Below are 10,287 nucleotides of genomic sequence, written 5' to 3' on the forward strand. Positions count from 1 at the left end.
CTTAAAACAGGCCTAAGCTTTCCGAATTTAGCAATGCAAAGGTTACGGAACAACATTAGCATCCAGAAGTACTGGAACAGTGAAATGTGATGAAAAACACTTTGCAAATGTGTCCTACCCAAGTGGTAGCAAGAATTTGTTACTAATCTCCAGTTGGTGCTGAAGGACTACTGGAGTTTCTTTATGCATACATTTGTTATTTTTTAATATTTTAAAATAGGTCTTCTTCCATCTTCGGTCTCTTTGTGGATATAGAAATTGAACTCATGAAACCCAGCTCTGGATATTGTTTCTCTCTTTCTTTCTTTCTTTTTTTCTCTCTCTCTTTCTTTCTTTCTCTCCTTCTTTCTTTCTTTTTCTCCTTCTTTCTTTCTCTCTTTATTTATTTCTTTCTTTCTTTCTTTTTAAAGCCCTCATTTTAACCCAATTATCAAAGTGAAAAAGAATTTTCCACATTGTCGGGATTTTCTGATTGTCTCTGTTAAATCAATACACATTGTCAGAATTTTCTGATTTTCTCTGTTAAATCAATACACATTGTCAGGATTTTCTGATTGTCTCTGTTAAATCAATACACATTGTCAGGATTTTCTGATTGTCCCTGTTAAATCAATACACATTGTCAGGATTTTCTGATTGTCCCTGTTAAATCAATACACATTGTCAGGATTTTCTGATTGTCCCTGTTTAATCAATACACATTGTCAGGATTTTCTGATTGTCCCTGTTAAATCAATACAGGAACCCAAAGCATCACAGACAAATGAGTTCCAAGTGGGTCAGAAGCTGGAGGCTGTAGACAGAAAGAATCCAGCTTTGATATGCCCTGCCACAATTGGGGCAGTGAATGATGATATGATCCATGTAACGTTTGATGGCTGGAGGGGTGCCTTTGACTACTGGTGTCGTTATGACTCCAGGGACATCTTTCCTGTCAGATGGTGTGAGAGGAGTGGCCATCCATTACAGAGTCCTGGTTTTAAAGGTGAGAGAGGCAGTTCAGTTCAATTGTGGTTAACCATCTCTGTTGTTTTCTACATTGGGGGCTGGGTGTTCAAAATTTGGACAAGACCCTATTCAAGATTGCGGAAATCTATTAGAAATAGGGCTACTCGTGCCATGTTACACAAATAAATGAAAATGTGTTTTTTTTAATTGACATAATTACTTTACAATATTATTCTAAACTGAGCAGAATAAAGTATTACATCAATGTAAACACCTGTTGTCACAATGTTACATGATTCTCAGATCTCGCCTCAAGTGGCAGCACTGATATCTCCACCCATGTTATTTATAAATCATACATTTTATTATAATTTTCATCCTTTTACCCCCAGCATCACCTTACAAACCATCAAAGATGTCTAAGGAACACAGTCAGTCTCAACACAGCACGGAATTGAGTGTGAATGTCCAAGGAGGAGACAGGGGCAGCCCCTCCATCAGCCCCCAAACATCCCAGGAAAGTCCCTTAACACCAAGCTCTGCTGATTCACATCGGTTGTCACCTCATGACAGCTCCACGCCTGTAGTTACCAGTTCGGAACCAGACACTACGGCTACAGAGGCTGAAAAAAGTAACAGTGTTTGGAAGTTATTGCTCTCTACTTTTAATGTTTGGGTTATATCACACTCAAATATTGTTTAATTCTCTGTATAGACACATAATAACAATATAATTAGATTAGCAGTTTATTATGAAAGAGAACAAATTTAGTTTTGATTTATTGCCTTTTTTAATGAAAAAAAATCCTTAGCACTGAAATTATCATAATGGGTGTTTGTTTTGAGTTAATATTTTTAAAAATCTTCTCTGCAAGGGAATGGGGGAGGTATAATTCTCCTTCATCTGCACTCATATTTTGCAATTTTTCTTCCCTTTCTTTTGTTATGTATCATCCATTAACTTTCATTTATTTTCTCATAAGGAGTTTAATCGTACATGTTTTCAATATTTCAGTTTGTGTTTATGTAAACCCAAGCTGCAGCTGTGGTAGCTTGCTTCAACCAAAGCGTTTAGGTCAGATGAGGAGCCAGTTCGGACCAGCTGTCATCAGTCGAGTGTTGCGAGACCTGGTGGAAGCTTGTATTGACTGCGCTGTTCAAGAAAGACAGGTTTTTGACATGCTCAAAATGGCTGCTCCAGGTACAGGGAAAATCACCATCACAGGTGAGGTCCATTTGTTTTTGCCTCTTCCCTTTGAAAAGTACTTGTTAGAGTGTATTTTACAGAATTGCTTTCACTTCATGACACAGATTTAGTTCAGCATATTTTTTTTCAAGGATTGCACTTTAAAAATCTTAATATGCATCAAAATCAATTCTTACCCTATGTTAACCCCAACATATTTTAAGATGATAATTCCTATGTATAAGGCTTTTTTTTTAAAGTCGACTTTTTTTTTTCTTCTTTTTTTTGAGATAACATATTTTTTCTCAAAAATAAACCGATTTTTTTGTTGGCTGCTGTTTTGCTATGGTTACAGTGGCCACCTGATTTTTATGTTTTGAAATTGACTTCCTATCAGAAGTACAGAAAAAACAGGTTCAAAGATGAGAAATTAACAAATGATAAGTGATGCAACAAAGTTACAATGATATCATTTTTGGAAAATGTTATAAGCAAATTTGAAGATTTAGAAGGAAAAAAACAAGAAAAAACCCCCCAAAATACAGACTCATCGACTTTGTTTTTCAGCCACAATTTGACAATCTGTGGTACTTTATGATTAAAATGACTCTGTAACTTTGTAATAGGCTCTCAATCCCTAGTTGCTTGTCTTTGGAGAGAAACAAATTTCAAAGTATAAGCATAAATCCAATATCGTCACTATTCCCATGCAAACAGCACATCGTAGCTTGATTTTTCTGCTTTTTGTGTTGGTGAGGGATTAAGAAATTATTAAAATGGACTTCAAGTGAGATGGTTTGAATCTACAGTTCTATCTTTAAATGTACAATATATTCATGATGAGTTTCTTCAACTTCAGGTTGTAATGAATAATTTGATCCCTCCATTGATAAATTGCAGCCAGTCACAACAACAGAACTTACACCAAACGCATCGTGTCATATGACAAGACTGCTGATTTCCTACGATTTCTTGAAGGCTTCAGGGATAGTCTAGGGTGTTGTGAGAACTTCTTGACTATATATCCTCTCAATGGTCCTTGTGACAAGTGTGGAGTGGGTCGGAATAGGGCGGCCAGTAACAAGAGATCAGGTTGGTCTGACTTACTAACATCTAAGCTAACTTTCATTTAGATATCATTGTATTGAATAGCAAATAACTTAGATTAAAATAAAAGAAGAGTAATCAAAGTTTGGAGGGATTTTCTAGCATTTCTGAGTCTTTAATTTTCTTCTTCTTCTTCTTCTTCTTCTTCTTCTTCTTCTTCTTCTTCTTCTTCTTCTTCTTCTTCTTCTTCTTCTTCTTCTTCTTCTTCTTCTTCTTCTTCTTCTTCTTCTTCTTTTTATTATTATTATTATTATTATTATTATTATTATTATTATTATTATTATTATTATATTATTATTATTATTATTATTATTATTATTATTTATTTATTTATTTATTTTTATAATATCAAGTCAAGACGGGTATAAAAATATGTGTGAGTAATGATAATCAAAACACACTTCCCTATTTTGAGCATCAATATTTCTAATTTATCGCTGGGTAAGGTTCCCTACCTCCCATAGTGGGCAGGGAGTTACTTGCTGTGTCTTCTATCCCCCTGTATCTGTTTTCCAATTGCTTTCTGTCTTGTCTTGGAATGAGGTTACTTAGTTTTGTCCTGACCCTGGCCGGAGTCTTGGCTGGGAGGGAAGCAATCAAATGTATAATTATCGTTTTGGGAGATGATATTTTTTTCCTTGTATATCATCTCTCTGTTATGTACTGTTATTTTTTTTCATTTTTAACATGATTTGTAAACATTTGAGTGTGTTCCTCTTAGTGGGATCTTGTGCTGGTGTTTGGATGATACTTTAAGGTGATCTCATACAAGTACACTGATAGTGTGCATTGTAATCTACATCTGTTCCGTTTTTTAATCATTTTCCCCCTTTCTCTTACTTTTTCCTCAAGTCCTTTTAATAGTACATCTAGAATGATTTAACTATCCCATTTTCTTCTTTTTTTACTGGCGCTGATATGACCTAAATGTGTTGCAAGCACCTTAAAACCCTTAAAAACAAACTAACAAATTTATCACTGTCCTTATCATTTTCTATATCATATAGTAGCAGTTTTTCTATATCATGAATACTCGCTTATCTAAAAAGTCAAGGTGAGCATGCGTTTGAATTTTCGGCACCCTTTATCTAGAGCTCCCTTCCAAGATATATCAGAGGCAGTATTATTTTTAAAATATCAAACGGCTCTTTTTAATATGTAACACTGTATTATTATATTTCTTTGTTTCATGCTGTATATTTGAGTGGTTGTATGTCATAGTGAAAGGTGTTACCATTACTATTAAGCACTTTTAGTTAGTTGAGATACAGGGTAAGGCGCTTTACAAAAACCTTATTTTGTTATTATGTATCGATTAACCCTTGAAATTGATTTTTAACAGATTCTGAGGATGAACTGCTCCATCCTCCACCATCTAAATCAAGAAGACGTTGGTCTGAAGAGTCCTCTGAGTCCTCCCGTCAAAGTTCCAAGGGAGGCAAGTCTTCTGTAATCAGACAACACTCTTCAACTTTAGAAGCTGGTGAGTGAATCATGGGGAGGGGGTCAAGATGCAATAATCTGTTCTAAAACATGTGTACCTGTGAATAATAATAATAAGATAATAAAACAAGTTAACAAAATGAAGGATGACAAATGACACAATATTAACTTGCTCACTAAATTCGACCAGCGGAAAATATGCGTACACCATTTCATACTTTCGGTTAAAATCAATGGACTTTAAAAATTTATATGGCCAATGTAAAATTGATCTTATCACAAAAATATTGATGTCTTGTATTAGAAGGATAAAAATGTGAATGAACTGGCTAATTTAATAATAGACGACACACTGACACTCAGATTTACACTTTCTTGTCATAATATATATTGTTTTTAATAATAATATAATAATAATTATATTATTATTATTATTATTATTATTATTATTATTATTATTATTATTATTATTTATTATTATTTATTATTATTATTATTGTATATTATTATTATTATTAATATTATTATTATTGTATTATTATTATTATTATTAATATTATTATTATTGTATTATTATTATTATTATTATTATTATTATTATTGTGTTATTCTTATTAATATTATTATTATTATCATTATTTTTTTATTTTTAAAAAACAATAATTAATATTAAATAGAGAGTTAAAATTAAGCCTAAAATATATGATTTAGTTATTATCTTCTGAATAATCACTTTTCAGATTCCCTATACAAATAATTTTTACCGTGAAAAATAACGATGGTAAATCCTCCCAATTTCCTCAGCGAGCTCAACAACAGGAGAGTGTTCAGTCCCCATCCCTAATGTCCCAACCCCCAACCACCCCTCTGTGCCATTGACCTCCCCAAGTCACCCGCAACATTTTGACCCCTCAGAGTGGAGCATAGAAGATGTTATGAGGTACATCAAGGAGACTGATATTGGCTTGGCTTCCTATGTAGATTTATTCAAAAAACATGTGAGTTTTTAAGATTCTGTACTTTGAAAATCCTTTTGTGAGCAAAGGGAAATTTGTTTTATTTAAATTGTGTCCGTGCAATTTATCGTGGATGAAAACTTACAACGCAATTTTAGTGGTGCAAAATTTTGTATCTCAAGATTAATGGCAGACAAGTGGTACCTATGAAACTTACCATTGCATACTCGAATGCTATGCTTTTTTAAAATTGATTTTGATACTAAGCTGTTTTTTCATTGAGTTTTAATTTGAGTATGTTCTCAATTGTAGTTGCAAATAATTGTAATTTTTGTTTTTTGTTCTTTTAAATTATTTATCGGATCTTTTTTCTTTTTCAATTTTTTGATCCTGATAAAATCAGAACTGTCCTGATTTGGCAATCTGAGAAAATTTTAAAGAAAAAAAATAAATTGGACTGTTTATGTGTATGGAAATGACCCCTGCATGTCCCAGGAATAGTCATGGGTGAAAGTTCCCCAGCCTATACCGGAAATAACGTTCTTTTTAGTTATTAAGATAATCGCCTGCCGACATTTTGACTCTCCAGTGCACCAGGCCTATGTAGGCTATTTAAAAAAAATTTCTTTCAATTATACACATGTGTCACTTTTCTGTCATAAATTTGAACATGGGACACATACGCTCATGAAATTTTGTACTATATTATCTTTTCAGTTGGTTATGAAACACTGGTTTTCATTAAAACCTTTCACACCATTTTTGAAAATGTGCATTGAATTATGCATCTAAGCTTATTTTATTCTTCAAACGGTCTCAGATCTCATTTAAGCTTCTATTCTTGTTAAATAAAATGTGTCAAGGGAAAATAAAATAAGATCCAACATCTTTGACAATGAAGCTTTCAATCAAGGACTGTATAACCAATAAACATTAACATAAATGGGTTATATTCCTTTAAAATACAATTGAAAATACTTTATTTTGATTTTTAAAATTTATAATATATTTTTTTCTTTGATATTTTGTACGAGTCCATTTTTTAAATTATTGTTATTAAAAAGTGGGAAGCTGTAAGAATGCTGTAGGTTCAAAGTAAATGCACCAGGGGCATTTTTGGGGGGTATACAACTTGTAGATTACAAAGTTGAGTATTTCCAATATATTTTGAACCAAAAGTAGTAGTGGGAGTAGTAGAAGTTATGCTACAATAACCATCACAGCATTGGCACTGCCATAACCACCACCACCACAGCATCATCACCACCACCACTAGAGCACCATCACTACTACAACCTTTACCATCACTAGCATCAAGACAAGTACCATGGTAGGGGTCTCTTTGATCACTGCTTTGGGGTGTTTTGAATTGCAATAGCCCTATGTATTGTAATTTCCGAGGCTTATACTAATTTAAAGTGATGACTTATCTTGATGTCTCCATAAACCAGATAATTCTGTAATCACTAGAGATGTCTGCAAATGAGTGTTTAATGACGAAGATCTTTTATTTTGATTTGAGTTGGTGTTAGCTTGTATATAAATTTTGTATTTGCATCTACTCAATTTTTGCACTATTGTTTTCAATCGTGCAGATAAAATAGTGTATTTTTGTTGTTTTTTTAAATATATTTTTTGCTTAATAAAAAAAAAACACTTCTAGGATCATAGAATTAAATACATTTTTCACTCTGGGAAGGTTGGCACTCAAATGGCGAGTCACAGATGGCAAAAAATTAAATTAGCATCTTTTTCAGGCAAACTGGCTTCACTGGTCTGTCTTTCAGGCAAATTGATCCCCGTTAACTTTTACCCATGATTAGGCTTTTTTGACAATCAAATCAAAACAAGGAACACTAAAAGCTCTAAATCTAGATTATATTATATGGTAGTCCAAACATACTGTTTTGGGTCATGACAGTATTGTTTGTAGGATGACCCATTGCAGCTTTTTGAAAAGTTGGCCTCTATGTGCATGTATTCTTAGTATGCCAATTCTTTTTCTCCTAGAAATTATTCTATATGCTGTAATCTTGTTCATTTCTATATATTTAAGCTTGTATTTGCTATATTTGTGTTGTCAGGAAATTGATGGCAAGGCATTCCTTCTGCTGAAGAGTGAAATGATGCTCAAGTACATGGGTCTCAAGCTGGGTCCTGTTGTAAAACTGTGCAATATTATCGATAAACTAAAAGCCAGATGCATGAAGTAAATGTGAACAAGCTGGAATAGAAAAATATAATCCTTATCGGTGGGATTTGTTAAACTCTTACCTGACATATCATTTTCATCAAGAGAGCAGCAATGCATTGAATAAAGGTTTCAGGCTCATAACCCTTCATCTAACAAAAAAAAAAACAATTAAAATGGTAAAACTCTACGTAAAATACAGGTAGACAAGAGAAAAGACCTCTGAGCTCCCAGTTGAGATGAACGATAGTGTTATCAATCAACCCTGACTGAACTATTTGGATTTTATGTGAAATGTTAGTTTTAATAGTTCTTGAAATGTACTGTGTTAAGTATTTTATTATTTTTGGAAGCTGTTACATAGATATTTGTTTGATGTAGCTGAAACTTGTTGCAATTGACAGCTTCAAGCAGCTTAGAATTCACTTTTACTTATGAAGTCCCATGTTGCATTGCCAGCTATTTATTACAGCCGTCTTAGTGAAAATGGCCTAATGTATCAGGTTAGAATTAATCAAACCCTGCCGGTGAAGAAATAAATGATGGGATAGAATTGGATAGATTATTATAATATTGAAAGTGTCCATTCAAATTCATTTGGAGGAGTGTTCAAAACAAGTGTTCAATGTTTCTGGTGAAAATATTATGTTAAAAGCTTTTCGTGATTATATTTAATGCAAACAAAAGTTCTCAGGATATGATTTCTCTTTGCTGTTATTGGCAAGTTATTAAATATGCCATATTTTTTTAATGAAAAATGGATCGTTGAATTATTAAGAAAATTTGTCCATATCTTATGAATTAAGAATCCTATTAATCAATGCTATGCAATATCTAACACCATAATAAAAATAAGGTTTACTACAATTTTTGTTCAATTTTTTTGTAAGGCAAGGTTTCAGATTTGGGGATATTGGGATTTTCTCATGTTTTCACCTTAAAATTGATGATAGAAAAGCATTTTTTTTCAAAAATTCAAAGTGGAAAAATTGATTTTCTGTTAATTCTAATTGTCATCTCTTGCCAACATAAATAGTTTTAGACAAATTATGCATAAGTAGGAATGTGTTGTTTGAAATAGAAAGTCAATGTGCATAAACCCTACAACTTTTATTAAAAAGACGGATTCTACCAAAAAAAATACAAGGAGCTTCTTAACCAACTCATGAATATTACATACAGATCTTAAAGCTATCGACCCAGATAGAATGAATAAGTTAATCGAAATGTGAAGGAGGGATATGAGGGATTTGAACTTGTTGATCAATAACGGACATTTTTCGATAGATACTGGCGATTAATTACAATGATCAATCTATTTTTATTCATGAAATATATTGAATATGGTCTGGTTACACTGATATTATTTTCATATTAGATGGGAGTTGGTCATTATTTCTCATGCAATTTTCATGAAGACAATACCATTTTCACACAATTTTCTTTTATTCACTTCTTGCTCATCATAAAACGAGCAAACCTTTTGTTGTTATTGTTGATCCTTTTATTTTGAAACTGATAATTGTGATGCTACCACAACTGATGCAAATGTGTAAAATTGGGAAGTGTTTCAACTGTGTGAACCGTGACCCAAATCTTTATTTATTTATTCATATTTGTAGATAAATGATATTTATCTTTTCCTCTTTTTTTTTTTTTTCAAACAAAACCAAAAAATGCTGAAAATCAATGGGTGCCTGTTTTTCAATTTTATGCACAAATTCCACTTTTATAGTATTTTAAGAAAAAAAAATGTTTAGTTTCAAAGATTAAAAATAAAATGCATATTCAGAGGTGAAATTTGTGTTCAAGGTTTCATCACATTCAACTGCTGCAACATTGTGAAAATATTACATACTGTAACCCTAAATCATTGTCCGGTTTGGTTGGGTCATGAACGATTTTTGTTAATTGATTGATTGAATGACACGTTATAAATCATTATTGTTGTATTTTTTTCTTTTGCTTACCCTCAATTGCTGGATTGTTAGTCTTTCATAAGCAGCCAATACGTTAGACTTTTTTTTTTAATGATGATGTGTATGTCAGTTTGCATTATGCCATTTCAAGTTTGTGTGATTGGATCTTATCTTACCATTATATAACACCCAAAAAATATTCTCCTGTGAAACTGAAGTAATATAGAGATGGTTGGCTAAATAAAATGAATAGTTTTTATCTATGAACTCTGGGTGGGGATCCTGACCTCCCATAGTGGGCAGGGAGGTACATACTGTGTCTTCTATCCCCTTATATCTGTTTTCCAACATGCTTTCTGTCTTTGTCTTGGAATGAGATTACTTGGTTTTGTCCTGGCCCTGGCCGGAGTCCTAGCTGGGAGGGAAACAGTCAAATGCACAGTTATTATTTTGGGAGATGATATTTTTTTCCTTGTAAATCATCTCTCTGTTGTGTATTATTATATTTGTTATTTTGAATTTATAATGTATGCATTT

General features: G+C 32.6%; 1 protein-coding gene across 6 annotated transcripts in view; it reads left to right on the top strand.

The window, feature by feature from the left end:
• Positions 1-9,612, top strand: part of LOC144968452 (polycomb protein SCMH1-like) — a 39,937-nt gene extending 30,325 nt beyond the window's left edge. For all 6 annotated transcript variants that reach the window (XM_078906837.1, XM_078906835.1, XM_078906838.1 and 3 more), the window contains 7 exons: positions 742-985; positions 1,341-1,580; positions 1,964-2,173; positions 3,035-3,226; positions 4,584-4,724; positions 5,489-5,682; positions 7,725-9,612. In XM_078906837.1, coding sequence (XP_078762963.1) covers positions 742-985; positions 1,341-1,580; positions 1,964-2,173; positions 3,035-3,226; positions 4,584-4,724; positions 5,489-5,682; positions 7,725-7,853 — 1,350 coding nt within the window. In that variant the 3' untranslated portion in view covers positions 7,854-9,612. The remainder of the gene's footprint in view (positions 1-741; positions 986-1,340; positions 1,581-1,963; positions 2,174-3,034; positions 3,227-4,583; positions 4,725-5,488; positions 5,683-7,724) is intronic.
• The last annotated feature ends 675 nt before the right edge of the window (positions 9,613-10,287 follow it).

This window comes from Berghia stephanieae, chromosome 3 (assembly GCF_034508935.2).
Source record: "Berghia stephanieae isolate SIO BIC M18660-M18661 chromosome 3, UCSD_Bste_1.3, whole genome shotgun sequence".
Classification (NCBI taxonomy): Eukaryota; Metazoa; Mollusca; class Gastropoda; order Nudibranchia; family Aeolidiidae; genus Berghia; species Berghia stephanieae.